The sequence below is a fragment of the Tenrec ecaudatus genome, chromosome X (assembly GCF_050624435.1).
Source record: "Tenrec ecaudatus isolate mTenEca1 chromosome X, mTenEca1.hap1, whole genome shotgun sequence".
Taxonomy (NCBI): Eukaryota; Metazoa; Chordata; class Mammalia; order Afrosoricida; family Tenrecidae; genus Tenrec; species Tenrec ecaudatus.
In genome coordinates, this window is record NC_134548.1 from 39,730,388 (window position 1) to 39,745,827 (window position 15,440).

General features: G+C 37.5%; 1 protein-coding gene across 1 annotated transcript in view; it reads left to right on the plus strand.

Annotated features, from left to right (window-relative positions):
• Positions 1-15,440, plus strand: part of CFAP47 (cilia and flagella associated protein 47) — a 222,767-nt gene that overhangs the window by 152,289 nt on the left and 55,038 nt on the right. The window contains exons 50-52 of the mRNA XM_075538347.1: positions 1,839-2,186; positions 6,294-6,391; positions 14,582-14,757. Coding sequence (XP_075394462.1) covers positions 1,839-2,186; positions 6,294-6,391; positions 14,582-14,757 — 622 coding nt within the window. The remainder of the gene's footprint in view (positions 1-1,838; positions 2,187-6,293; positions 6,392-14,581; positions 14,758-15,440) is intronic.

Genomic DNA, 15,440 nt, shown 5'->3' on the forward strand with positions numbered 1-15,440 from the left:
TGTCTAGACCTCCATGAATGCCCTTTGACTCCTAGCTCTTTCCTCCATCTCCCTTGACCTTCCTCCTGCCCTACTACCATGCTTCATCGCCGCCTGGGCTAGAGTATACCTCTTCTCTAAGCAACCTTACCCTTGATCATTTCCCACCAGGCCTGCCACTCCCCCTTCTCTACCATTTGGGGACCCATGTTTTTCCCTTGTCCCTGGGTTTGTTAACACCACTTCCTTACCCCCCCTACCCCCCCACCCCAAGTCCCCCCGGAACTGTCGGTCCCGTTGTTTAAACATCTATATTGCTCAACCAGACACATCAGTGAAAATATTTTCAAATTGATATTTCCCTCTTTTATAAATATATGCCCTCCTGTGAGTGATGTGGCAAACACTTTTCTTTGGGACCATTCCTAAGCATGAACAAGACTTTACTGAATACTTGTTCTGTGCTTTTGCCTAAGCTCTCTGTGTGCTTTATCATGGTTTTTTGGCTTATTTTCAAGATGATAATACATACGTTATTCTCTGATAATTCAATAGAGTTTTAGTTCAAGGTGTCTTTCAAAGACAGTGCTCCTAAAATTATATTTCCTTAAATTACAAACTCATTCTTCACTTTTTTCCCTGGAGGAGATGTATACTATCAAGTGAAAGCTAAGAAAATGTAACGTTTTCATTTTAATTGCTTTAGAATCAGTAAAAATGGAGATTGTCCTAATTCACCTGCAAAAATACACTACCATTGAGGCAATTCTGACTTACTGGTAGCACTTAATACAGCTATTGAATTATGTTGCATATCTGGGGAGAAATCTTTCTGCCTGCAAACCTCCATTATGGTAACCTTATATTGATTACTTCGTAAAGCTTCTGAATAATTTACAAAGTATATTAGCTTCAATTAAAAAATAATACTTGTTATTTATAAGATACTTTTAACATAAAAATATTACAGTTTTCAGCTCATCATATTGCCATTGTGTTGATTCTGACTCATAATGACCCTATAGGACATATATGCCCCTATGGGTTTCCAGATTATAAATAAATTTTTATGGGAGTAGAAAGCCTCATCTTTCTTCCCTGGAGAGATTGGTGGTTTCCAACTATTGACTTTTCAGATAGGGTATGACAGTTTCTGACATCGACAACTTTATAATAATTAGTTTAGTGATTTCAGTGGTTAATGTTTAAATATAATGTAATGGTTGGGATATTAGTATACTATAGATAAAATTGTGTATTGTAAATGTTTGAATAAACAGCATTAAACATCAAATAAGAAAAAAAATACCAATAGTTACCTAAGGCCAATATGTTGTATAAGAAGTTGGTGTAGTTCAATTATTTGTCCCTTTCCTTAACTATTGAAGGTAAATGGTTAAAATATTTCCATGTAGATGGAAATTTTGAAAATATTCCCTTGAATTTTCCTTAAAAAATTTTTGACCACCACTAAGTTTAATTCTGAAGGAAACACTTAGAATATCAGCTTGGTTTTCTATTTATTAGTTTTAAGTCTGATATCCTAGTTTGCTAGTGCTGCTATAACACAATATCAAAAGTGGGTAGCTCTAAAGAACAGGCTTTTCTTTTCTCACAATACTGGAGCATAAAGATACAAGTCAGATGGTTGGCTGTGTGGATGCCTTCCTAGTCATTGGACCCAAGAATTCCTTAGTTACTTTTCTTTTTTTGGACAACTTTTAGATATCCTTACAAGGCCATTTGTCTTCTCCTGTGGGTGTGCCTCTGTGTCTATTCTGGTCTTTTTCAAAGTAATCTTATTTTGAGAGAGCTAATGCTGTGGTTGGGTAATCTGACATCTCATACCTGTGTTGTAGGTGCACTTACTTTCACTCTTCAAAAACTTAAAGAGATTGATTCCGAGGAAGGGATGAACCAAGCGCTATCCACTAAAACAGTATCAGTTCTATCTGAAACTCAAGAAGAAGAGGAGGAAGAAGAAGAAGAGGAAGAAAAGGAAATAGTAGTAAATGTAATAGAAGCAGAAGCAAGATCAGAAGAAACAGAAGAATCGGAAGAAACAACAGAAACAGCAGAAGAAGAAGAGGAAACAGCAGAAGCATCAGCAGAAGAAAAAGCATCAGCAGAAGAAGAAGAAGAAGCAGAAGAAACAGCATCAGAAGAAGCAACAGTAGCAGCAGAAGAAGAAGCAGAAGAAAAATCAAGTAAGTTTATCAACGTGGGGAGTTTCATGAGCCATCTATATAAACCCTCATCATCAGCCACTTTTAAAAAACCTAGATAGTATGACAGAGATCCCAGTATCAGTTGTGTATTTTTTGGGTGGTAGGGTGGGGTGGAGTATTGCATTATGTCAAGATTAACTGTAGGTTGTTTACTTTCTGGAGTTATACTGCTATCAACACTAATATAAGTATTAATTTTGATCCAAAAGGTCTGTCAGGGTCATGGATGATCTACTAGGTATGACACCAGTAAAAGTGAGGCTCAAAGGAAAGCTAGAAAGCAAAATGAATTTATTACTCATAGGTATCAGAGAGGAAGCTACAGCATACCTTGATGTAGGGCCACACAGGGGGGATGTGTCATCAAGGTAGAATTGTAGTAGATAGTTTATATATGTATGTTAAGCCATGTGGACTCTTAGGGATAAAAAATCAGCAAAATAAAATTACGGTCTGCACTTTTGGGTCATGCCTACAAGTTAATAGAAATAAAGTATATAGTTAAAAATAATTAGATTTCCAGATATATTGATAGATCACTCATTCTGTATAAAAACTCACATATTGATGAATGTACTCAGTTACTTAACTTTCCTACTCTGATGGGCATTTCTTTTAAGGTTTTTACTTCAACAAGCTATTTACAATAAATGTCATTACATAGTGATGCCCTTACTTTGAAAACAATCAAAAACTTTAAATGTAAATTTCAGCATTTCCAAAAGTTGGATTTCTGGTCTAAGAACGTGTATTAGCAGATATATAAAATCCAGGTCAATGGAGCAGATAAAAAACCTTTAAAGAAACACAATGATACAAAATGCTAAATAAAAGCATACTTAGTGGGGAAAAGCAAGTTACTATGTAAATAATCCTGACACAATTTATTAACTTCTTGATTTAGAAAAAGGTTACATTAATTATATATGATGTACCAACAAATTCTAGATGGATTAGATGGCTTTGAAAAATGAAATTTAAAAGTACTAGAAAAATATACAAAATAGTTTATTGAATCTTGTGATGACACTCTTGGGTATGCATTAGATTACTAGCCACATGGATGGTGCTTCAAACCCACTAGCCCATCCATGGGAGAAAAATGAGGCTTTTTGTTCCCGGAAAGATTTATAGCCTCAAACACTTTACAAAGTATGTTGGTGAAGAGTTAGAATTGACCAGATGGCACGGGCTTGATTTGATGTTTCTTGTCCAATGGAGAAGGCCTTTCTTTGAGAAAATAAAAAGAAACAAAATATGAAGATTAATACTACTGGCTACATGAAAAACTTTAAACTGAATTTTAAAGATCATTTAAAGCATACAAGTAGAATAAATATTCAATCTATAGGGTAGCCAAGTGTTCTCCTTCTCAATCTAGGAAGCCTTTTTAAAATTCCATCCAAGACGTTTGTAGCCCCTCCAAAATAATGGAATAAAATCATGGACTGATGAATAATAACACCTCTAACTTTCGTTTCATCGATGAAATGAAAATAACAACTAAAAATGTAGCAAGCTGACCAGTAGAGACTCTATACCACTGGTTTTCAACCTTCCTAATGCCACGACCCTTTAATACAGTTCCTCAGGTGGTGGTCACCCCTAACCATAGAATTATTTTCATTTATACTTCATAACTGTAATTTTGCTACTGTTAGGAATTGGGTGACCCCTGTGAAAGAGTCGTATGATGTGCTTTGAACAATTGATGTATTTATATGTATGGATGGTGATGGGAGTTGTGTGAGTCCCTAATAAAATGTAAAAAAAGAAAAGAGGAGAAAAAAATGATTGGGGCAAAGACTGTACAGATGTGCTTTGTACAGTTGATGTATGTATATGTATGAACTGTGATAGGAATTGTATGAGCCCCTAATAAATTGTTAAAATTAAAAAAAAAATTCAAAAAGCAAAAAAAAAAAAGAAAGTCGTATGACCCCCAAAGAAAGGGGTCACCACCCACAGCTTGAGAACCGCTGCTCTATACAGAAATAGAATATCCAGTGGTCATGAGCATCAGGTCAGGTCAACAGAGGGAATATCATGTTTATAATAGGAATTTGAATGATACAACATTAAAAAAAATAACAGTTACGGATAATATGTATAAAGATGCTAAATATTGATCCGGTGATTTCAATTTAAGAATATTTTAGATCACATAAAGAAAATCATATGTGACAATATGCATACAAAATATATATTCTCATATATGATTGTTTCCTATGTGATTTCTTATGTTGAATAATTGAAATGAACTTGTTACTAGAAAATATTTTCTGGATAATATATAAATGTATCTATTTATGTATAAATATACATATATGCATCAATTATATCCAAGAGTGTATATGTCTTTCTATATATCTGCATGTAAATTGAGATATTCAGCATATTCAGTTATAGAACAAAATGTTAACCAATTATGGGAGATTGTAACTAATTTACATCTCTAGTACTTTTCTGAAATTTCTCAAAATTTTATAGTGAGTATTCTTAATTTATAATGGGAAAGCACCATAAATATTCTAAGCCTTATTGGTTCTGTGTGCCATCCAGTCCATTGTGTTACATTTTCTAACCTTTACCTGTCACAGAGGAGAACTGGTGCTGCTAGAGGGTGCTCTTGGCTGGAATTTTCATGGCTATCGATGTGGAGATTTTTTTGTCTACAGTGCTGCTGGGTGGGTCTGAACCATCCAGGGGCCTTTCAAGGCTTGTTGTTAGGTAAATTTACCTGGGAACATGTTAGTACAAAGTTTAGCAGTCTTACCAATATATAATTCACATGTCATATAATTCAGCAGTTCAGTCGTATTACAAAGAACTGTGCAATCATCACCAAAATCAATTTTATAACATTTTCTTCTTGGTTGTACTCACTGTTATTAGCTACCCACTTTCCCCAGTATCCGCCACCATAATGGTGAGTGGGTTGGAAAGGGAGAACTGATTACTAGGATCCACATGTGACCTCCTCCCTGGGAGATGGACGGCAGAGAAGGGGGGGAAGGGTGACTCCGGATAGGGCAAGATATGACAAAATAACAATGTATAAATTATCAAGGGCACATGAGGGAGTGGGGAGCGGGGAGGGAGGGGAAAAAAAAGAGGACCTGATGCAAAGGGCTTAAGTGGAGAGCAAATGCTTTGAGCATGATTGGGGCAGGGAATTTGCAGATGCGCTTTATACAATTGATGTATGTATATGTATGGATTGTGATAAGAGTTGTATGATTCCCTAATAAAATGTAAAAAAAGAAAAGAAAAAAAAGAAAATGATTAGGGCAAAGAATGAACAGATGTGCTTTATACAATTGATGTATGTATATGTATGGATTGTGATAAGAGTTGTATGAGCCCCTAATAAAATGTTTAAAAAAAGAAACCATTTAATCAGTTCACTGTATATATAGATTGACCTAGCCTGGTATTCACATACAGAAAAGCATACAAAACAAACACAAGAACAACAACAGAAAAAGATTACAGTCTTGGAAATCCTATGGGGCAGTTCTATTCTATACTACAAGGTCCCCATGAATGTAAATGAAGTCCGTAGCAATAGTTTGTTCTGTTTTATTCATGACTTTGCCCTTAGTCTAAATTCTTATGGCACTAGAATTACACCATGGTATATGTGAACATCTGATTTGGACATCTCTATCTACAATAAGATGGAATCTAGTCTATGGCAGTGGTATATTTGTGTTTGTGTGTGGGGGGGGTGGCTTGGTATCCACAAGTATATAATTGTCTTGGCCAATAAGTAAAGAGATAAAACTTAATTCAGAACATTAGTCCTTAACTTAAAAATCATACATTTTGAAGAGTATTTTAATGGGGAGCTTGATATTGAGTTACTGGGCCTGGGCAATTTACAGAACATTCCCATGGCCACGCAAGATGGGGCTTCTTATCCTTCCCAAGTACTGAAAGTGGGCTTTCAGTCACGCCAAAGCATTCTTGACAAATTAATCCCTTAAATAGAAGTTGAAAATAATATCTTTTCAAGTTTTGCTATTTTTTATGTTAAGTATGGTATTCTTAAATCCACATTAAAAACATATTTTTCTCCCTCAGGTAATGATATGGACCATTTAAAAGTCTGGTATTACCTTGAAATCCACAGCTCACCTGGACCGCCTTTAAGAGTAATTGATGTTAGATGTGTTGCCTTGGTAAGAACCCATGAAACTTTCCTGGCTATCTTTTTTGCTTTAAAAGTTTTAAAAGTTAAAGCTATGCTGTACCCTTGAAATACTAAGCTTAAAAAAAGTCCATATTAAAAGTGTATATAAGTTATTCAAGTTCAATAATTTTATTTTTAAATCCAGTAATATGAACTTTAAATATTTCTGATAAGGGTCTTTTGTTCATATGGTACCTTACAGAGACTACACTGATTAGCATTCCATCCGCATCCTTCAAGACTTTATCCTACTGTTGCAAACTTAGCCTTATGCTAAATCCTTGTTCTCAAACAGGATAAAAGTTCGGTTAAGCTCCCCCAATTCTTCTTAATATTAATTGTTTCCAGTTTCTGCAGCAGTCCTTTCACTTGGAAACATACATTTAGAAAACCTGGTATGGATTTGAGGTTTAAATAACAGGGACAAAAATAGGATAGTATTAGATGAATTACTAAGTTATTACTAAATCTATGTCCAGATTATTTAATTAAAGGCGACCTTGATACATTAGTTCAAGGGAAGTTCGAGGCTAATTAATTGCTGTGAACAATGAGATTTAATATTAATTAGATTGAATTGTCTTCTTGCTGTTTTTCAATTTGAAAATTTGATATTGAAAATTTGATATTTGAAAATATCAAATACATGCAGCTGTAGAACACTTAGCTAAATAAGTGCTGTGGATGATACTGTTTTTGTTCATCTGAACTACTATTCCTTCTTTCATTTGGTTTTCTTGAATATTTTGCGTGTCTCCTCAGTGATCAAGGGTTTTTCATTGACCTAATAGAGTGTGTATTTTAGGGAAAACAATTGAACTTGTCCTTTATAAATGTCCATGATTATCCCTGGACATTAAATTGTGATGATATTCAATGTTTGGGGATTAGAAAGTACTTTTCTCAAACTTCTTAAAAGTATGTAGAGAAGAAAATAGATGCTATTTCTTAACTCTGTGAAGAGAGAATTCCGTGTCTATTTCCTGACTTTAACATAACTGCTATGAGTTGACCTTTGATCCACGTGGTTGGCAGTACAAAACCTCCAGCAGCTCTGCAGAGAAAGAATTGGGCTTTCTACGCCCGTAAAGAGTTACAGGCTTGGAAACACATAGGGGGTCGCTGTGAGTCAGCATTTACTAGATGGCAGTGAGTTCGAGCTGTTTGAATATAGCTGTAACTCGGAATTCGTAGAGACTATGGTCATATTTTCCAGGTGAAGGTAGACATTCCAGTCAAGATCATGGCTACTACTATCATTCAAGACTATCTCAGATGTCTCCCCTCAACTGAAAAACAAACAAACAAAAAAACCCAAAACATGAAGACTTACATATCCATCAACAGATGAATCCAAAATAAAAAGCAATCACATTGCCATCTATCTGTGTTAGTCTGGGTAGATTAGAGAACCAAATCCAGGGAGACTCATATATGTGTAAGAAAAATGTTTACCTACAAGAGCAGTTGAATATTGAGAAAACACCTCAGCCCGGTCTAGTCCGAGCCCATAAGTCCGATATTAGCCCATATGTCCGAAACCAATCTATAAAGTCCTCTTCAGACTCACAAAACACATGCAATAATGCCGAGTGCAGGATGATTACAGGCCAGTGGGTAGAAAATCTTTGGATCTAAGCATCTCAGCACTGGCAGGAGTCGTTACTACGTGGCTTCTGTGGCTCCAGAAGTCTGGTAGCATCAGAGTATGTCCATGTGGCTTCTCCAGCTCAGGGCACTGTGTCATGTGTCTTGTCAGCTGCAACATCTCCCAGGGAGTGAGCCGAGAGAGGGACAGTGACTCCTACCTCCACGAAGGATACAGGATTTCCCAGAGAAGGCCATGTCCACACAGAGGCCTCATTGGCTATGATCCGACTGACAGACTAGACTCCACCCCTTGACTCGGAATCCTCTCCAATTGACACTGGATTATGTGCCTACCACACCATCCAGTCGATTCTGACTCCTAGTAACCCCGTGAGGCAGAGTAGAGCTGCCCTTGTAAATCTTTACAAGCTTTGTAAGCCTCATCTTTCTACTGAGAAGTGGCTAGTAGTTTCAAAATGCTGACCTTGCCGTGAGCAGCCCATTGTGGAACCACCGCAGGTGAATATGTAACTAAAACGTGGTACTGAGCACATGCTTGGGTGACAGCTGACCTCCTCCAGCTTCCCTTATGGGAAGGACAATCCACTCCTGCCCCAAAATGATGCCAATGAGAAAAAGCCTCCGATCTGCCTCTACCCTCTGTCCTATTCTGAATAAGCAGCCTTTCTGTAGGACGCCACTCTTCTGCTGGCTCGATACTCCTTCGCAATGGTCACATAGAGGTCACAGAAAGTAGTCTTGGTTATGATGGTTTATTTGGGAACGCAGCGGGTTTTTTAGACAATTCAGCTTCAGAAAACATGAAGGATATTTTTTACTTTTCCTCTGCCGCAGGGCTTTTTCTGCAACACACCGACAGGCATGTCTCTCTCTTTCGTCGTCCTCCTCTAGCTGCTGCTCTGTTTTTCTCTGGGTCTCAGCGACGCAGCCCCTGGCCTCTGTCCACTCAGGCAAATGTTACATAGCTCCTTTAGCACTGATAGACAATGAAAGGGCACCCCACTCTGCAAGCCAGGCTCCTGCCTGAAGGCACACAACTTTACTCGTTCTGTGGCCTCAGGAGCCTCACTGGTCTGCTTCACAGTTTCTGAGTTGCTCCTCTGATGTATCATAGTCTCAGTTTCTGACGTCTGGTGCTTCTGCTGCTTCCACCACTTCAGGCAGGGACCTTGAATATGCCCTACTGGTGGCTCTTTCTTGATGGCCTTGGGGTTCTCTGTACCTGTTTCTGACATGGCTCATTCTGTTAGCAGTATAAGCGCAAAGTTGGCCAATCCCCAAGTTAGAGTCTTCTATTCCTTATTTGCATGCAAACAAAAATAATTTAATGGGAGTTACAGAGTTTTTGATGGAAGAGCCATAGCAAGAAATTTTACTTCCCCACAGGTAGCATGCATACAATAGAATGTCATTATTCAGCCATAAAAAGTAACAGTTCTGATAAGTACTGTATGATATGGTTGGATCTTGAAAGCAGGTTGAGTGAACTAAGACAGCCAAATAGAGTCTTCATAAATATATAGAGTTTACAAACCAAGTTTTAATATACACTCCAAAAAAAAAACCAAACTCACTGCCATCGAATCAATGCTGACTCATAGCGACCCCTGTGGGTTCCCAAGACTGTAAAGGTGTATGAGAGTAGGAAAGCCAGTCTTTCTCCTGCTCTAATAGTCCATGTAATTCCTGAATTCCTTATCAAATGTGCTTACTTGATTTTATACCCTGTGGGCTAAAATTTGAGCTGCTAGGCATCAGGTCAGCAGTTCCAACCCACCAACTATCCCTTGTGGTTAAAGCCAGATAAGACTGTCTTCCTCTAAGAAGGTTTAGTCTCAGAAACCCTAGGGAGCAATTTCATTCTATCCCACAGGGTCGCTGTATGTCGGAATAGAACTTGATGGCAGTGGTTTTTTGGTTTGTTTGTTTGTTTGTTTGTTTGATTTTGTATTCATGCCAAAGACTTCAAACAGCAGCAGTTAAGACTCATTCTTCAAATGACAAAAGACATCAAGGCTATGCCATAGAGTGAAACTGCTTGTACTTCAAAGAGGTGACCAATAGAAGGCGTTCTCTTCTCCATATGTGTTCCAGAATGTCTTTGTTCTAATCCTCCATCTCTCTCATTTTTCTTATTTGTTTTTCCACCAAAATCTGCTGTGCTGAGCATGCCTTGTGCTCAGAAAGCTGCTGCTTTTTTAAAGTTGCACACAAATACCTTTTGAGCACAGACTTTTAGCAAATAAAGCTCATAAGAGATTTTCACTGCAAGTTATAGCAAGAATGGTGTTCTGTATTTACAGAATAGGCAGGTAATCACAGTGAATCCTTTCATATGACTTGCCTGTAATTACTGATATTGTTGTGCAGACTAGATGTGATGTTGCTTGCTTCTGCCTCTTTTACTCTGCCGCCATTATTAATGCAACTGAAGAACTGATTGCATCCCCAATTGGATTAAGTCATGCAAGTTCAAACACTTAACACTTACCATGCAAAAAATTAAGTATGGCAGATAGTCACCAACCATATCAAGAATGAGTGCAAACTAATTCATTACGACATAGCTACTGTACCTGAGCACTTTTCTCTGTACATGTAACACATAATTTTCAAATAATATTCAGTAGGACTTAATAGTAAGAATTAAAGGTTTCAGTGTGCACACACACACTAACACGTACACTAAAAGAAAGTCCTTAATTGGTGCAAATGTTTACTGGGCTAGTTTGCTAACTGAAAAATATAGAGGTGGAGTCCACCCATAAGCTCCTTGGAATAAAGACCCGGTGACCTATTTTGAAAGCCAGCCACTTAAACTCCGTGGAGCACAGTTCTACTCTGACACCCATGGGATCCCCACAAGTCAAACTGCCTTGATGAGAGCTGGTTTCTATATATGTTTATAAACATGATTCTCACTAATCAGCTATCTCATTTATCAATGCTTCGAATTTATGACTATACTGAAAACCTACCATGCAACTATTTTACACATTAGCAATGCAAGTCAGGTAGTTACTGACATCTAGGTGTGAGATGAGAGTAACACTAGTGGTGATGGTTAAGGTTATATGTCAACTTGCCTCAGCTCTGATTCTCAGTAGTTTGGCAAGTGTGTTGGTCTGGGAGGATTAGAGAAACAAATTCATAAACATGCATATGTGTATAAGAAAGAGCTTTATATACAGGAGCAATTGATTATTGAGAAAACATCCCAGCCCAGTCCTGGTCAAGTCCATAAATCCGATATTAGCCCATATGTCCATTACCAGTATATAAATTCTTCTTCAGACTCACGCAACACATGCAATGACACCAAATGCAAGAAGATCACAGGCCAGTGGGTGGAAAGTCTTGTGGGTCCAGTGGTGGTGGAAGCATCTCAGCTCTGGTGTGGGGTCTCCATGTGATGCCTCAGCTTCCAGAGCTCTGATTCCATCAGCCTCTTTCCATTTGACTTGTCAACAGCAGTGACTCCAGGGAATGAGCATGTGTCCCCCCTCCAGCAAGCTATTTATCTCTTAAGCACCTCCACATGAGGTCATCAAGCTGCGGCCTGATTGACAGGCTAAATTCTAACCATTCACTCTTAAGTCTCAGATTGACAACAGATTATGTAACTACCACAGCGAGTTGACAATGATGAAATTTGGCATTTATGTGATGAAAGTTGATAGTTCTGTAATGATGTTATCTGGCAGTTATGATCTGCTGTGGTCATCCTTCATTTCCAGATAACATTTATTTTCGCATAACAACATAGACTTAGGAACCTAATAAGCATGTTGATAGCTGAAGCGTGTGTATATAGAAAGAAAGCACTGGATCAGGAAAATAATTTTGTAAGATATATTTCTGTGTGTCATTGCTTTTCATAATTGTCTTTTTCTCAAGATCATGGGAAATTCTGGAACACACATAGATAAATCCACCACCTCTTCAGAGAGTTTTGGCTTTGTCACAGCTCCCAGGTGCCTATTAATACAAATGCACCCACTGTTGTAACATCAACCCACGTTGATCACACATCTGTGTTTTATATGCCTTATGTCGGATGTTGACAGACTGGGGATAAGGGAGTTTAAAGCATAATACCACTAGATACATGACTTACAAGTGGCTCTGGAAAAAGAAATGATGGCCTTTTTAATTACAGTTAACTACCTGATTCCTCTGAGTGCTGAACTGCTTGTGATAATTTTCCAATTTAGGAAGATCATTGAGACATTATAATTATGACTTCCTCTAAATTACACCGTGCCCCCACCCCCGCAAAAAATGCCCTCTGGCACAGTTTATTGATGTAGTAGCATTTTCCAATGAAATAAAACTAAATTTGAAGACTTCCTGAATAATGAGCCTCACTTAAATTAATATGATTGTGTGTTTTAGAACTCAAAAATAATCCTATATTTAACTCATGACTATCCTCTAGAAAAGAATACAATGAAAAGCATTTCCACAGACTCAGTTAAGCAAAAAACCCTCTATTTACTTTGACTCAGAGCATCAAGTGATAAACTAAATTATAAGGTCCCTTAGAACCTGCTACATGCCTTCCTTCTTCCTTCCTCCCTCCCTTCCTCTCTCCCTTGCTCCCCTCCTTCCTTCCTTCTTCTGAGTTTGTTCTGTGCCCATTAACTTTGAAGTAGTTAACAGGTAGCTAGTTTAACTTGAGATTGCAACACTCCTGCAAAGGCATATTTTCATGTGGCTGCGTTTTAGTTTGAAGTTATTATTATTCAGAATGCCAAACATGGTTAGATTTATGTACAAGCACTAAAGCTGTGTCAACATTTATTCTTTCTGAATACTATATTCCTGGAAAGAGTCATGGGCAATAAACACATGTTCATAGGTCACAGCATTCTAGAGAGGTTAGAAAACAGGGACTCCAAATGAAATATTTGATGGGAATGTTTTTCTGTGGGTTCATGGATTTCCAATTAAAGTTATCAACCAGGGAACCATAGATGTAAGTTATGGCAGGAGTTTTTGTATTGTGTACAACTGGTCAATATATTTGTTCAGTTTGTGTAGCTGCTGAAAGAAACAGTGCCCACGTTTTCAGTGGCTTAACACAATAAAAAATGTGGTTTTGTAATAGTCTGATGCATTGGACACTGGCTGCTGGTCCTCCATGCTGTGATTCAGAGAGCTGGACTCCTTCCATTGTGTGGTTCCAGCATTCTTTAGAGATCTCTGCAGAGTTGGATAGAGAGGAAAGAAGTACATTTCCACTAGTTTCTTTATCTCCCTGTAGTGAGGTGGCACACGTGACTTCTAATATTGTATGTCTGCTTGGTGTAAGCGAGTCCAGGAAATATGTATTTGATTGGGCAACTGCTTCTCAAGGACATCTTCATACTGTGAAAGTAGAGTGCAATTTTTTGGTTGATGACAGACATTAAGGCTACATCAAGGGAGGCCAACATTCTTTACCTTATCCTCAGTTTTAAGTATTTGTACAGGAGGGCTTGAAATAGTTCGTGGGAGAATTTCATTCTCTTAAGTGCATTTTTCATGAACTCTTTGAAGCTCCTTCATTTTAGATGGCCAGAGGCTGATCATAAAGAATAAAGTGATTCCTGGGAAAGAAAATGTCTGCAAAAACAGGAGTAATTTGTCCCTACCTACCTACCATATTGCAAATGAGCTTGACTGGCTTCCCTTGAACTATACAAAGACAGTAGGGGAGTATCTTCCTTCTACAGGGAGAGGAAGTGGATGGTTCAATGGCCACTGACTTTATTCTGGGCTCTTAACATCACTTTGGATTATCGGGGAGAAGAGGTGGTTTAAGAGAGACGAAACAAACTCTATTTTCTCCGACAGAAGTTAGGATCTCCTGGGTTAGAATCCACTTGACTCTTTGGAAGAAGTCTGGATTCAAGAATCTTGAAAAGACCTAATCCAAGACTTCAGTATGTTCAAAAGTGGCCAAAAGGGTAAAGATGAGGGTAGGTAGGGTAATGCAAGAAAGCATAGCTTGTTAAAAGATCAGCTAAGAAGCACACCCAACATAAATTATATTATTAACATAATTTAAATTAGTTCAGGTTGTGTCTGCTACTGGATATGAAGGTAAAGTGATACTTAAGGTATTTTCTTTGGATCATCATCAGTAGCATCAGTCGCATTTCACACAGCTTTTAAGAAATATTCTTTCTCAGGCTGTATTCTAGGTATGGTACATTAGTGAGAAATCTGTGTCTTAACAATCTTTTCAGGTGATTTTTACACATTGACTGTTAAAGTCTGTACTGAAAAATGGACTTTGTAGTATGTAGCAGAATAATTTTAGTTTGCTTAGACTTTGGTGGTATGAATTCCTTGTAATGTTTTCTGTTGAAAAGATTTCACAAAAATGTTGGCATTTACCAAAACTAACCAAGGAAGACCTGAGATTAAAAATTGGTGAGAGAAATTCAATAGCAGATCAAGTGAATCAAGGAAAGAAAAAAAAGGCCTTACTTTGTATAGTAGTTTTCATTGCATTTCCTGCCCTAGAGAAGTAACTCTGTGCTGACATTAATTGCTGTGTGTGTTTTCTCTGTAATTCTAGGAAACGATTTGTATTGATATCCCTCTGACAAATCCAAAATACAGAATTGTTCATATGGAGGTGAAATTACCCAACGATGCCTTTAGTGGACTCAAGAGAGTTTCGTTGAATCCTCAAGAAAATAAGACCTATCATCTCAGGTATTCACCAGCAACTTCAGGCCGCAGAGAAGAAAGGTATGATGTGAATGTTGCATAAATATTTCATTGTTGATCCCTTGAAATAGACTTTTAAAATTATTGTTATTTATCTGTTGTAATTGTTAAGGTTGTATGTGCTCATAGTTTTAGCTTTGTGAAATTTCATTTCTTGATAAAATGTGCTAATTTAGAATGACATTTTCTTTAGTGCAAACATTATTTCTTGAAATATTACGTTCAATAATTGCTATTTTCCCCCTATGCCTCCCTCTTTATTTTTTCACTTTGCATGGCCTAAGTCTTTCTCAGTTTAAAGCTGAAACAAATGAAAATAATTTTACAAGGACTAGGGTTTAGACTTTTAATTTCCTTAATGAAATCGAATCTATTATAAAGCAAATATCATTTTTGAGAACACAGAACTTTTAAAATTAGGAATGTTATACTATTGTGAGAACCCATATATGTGTATCCACCCACCCATATTTATATGTATACCTGTGTGTAAATCAAAAACGTATTGCTGCTAGATCCCTGTTTGTACAAACAAGCGTGAAACACACATCTTGGTCTCCTTACGGTGGCTTCAAGAAAGAGGTCCAATCAAAACAAGGACTTCTAAAAGGATCTGCTCGGCCACTAAAAGTCAAGGCAAAGAGATCAGCAAGAAGATTATGATAGCAGGGTTTTTGTTTTTGGAGGATAGTTTTGGTCCAAGG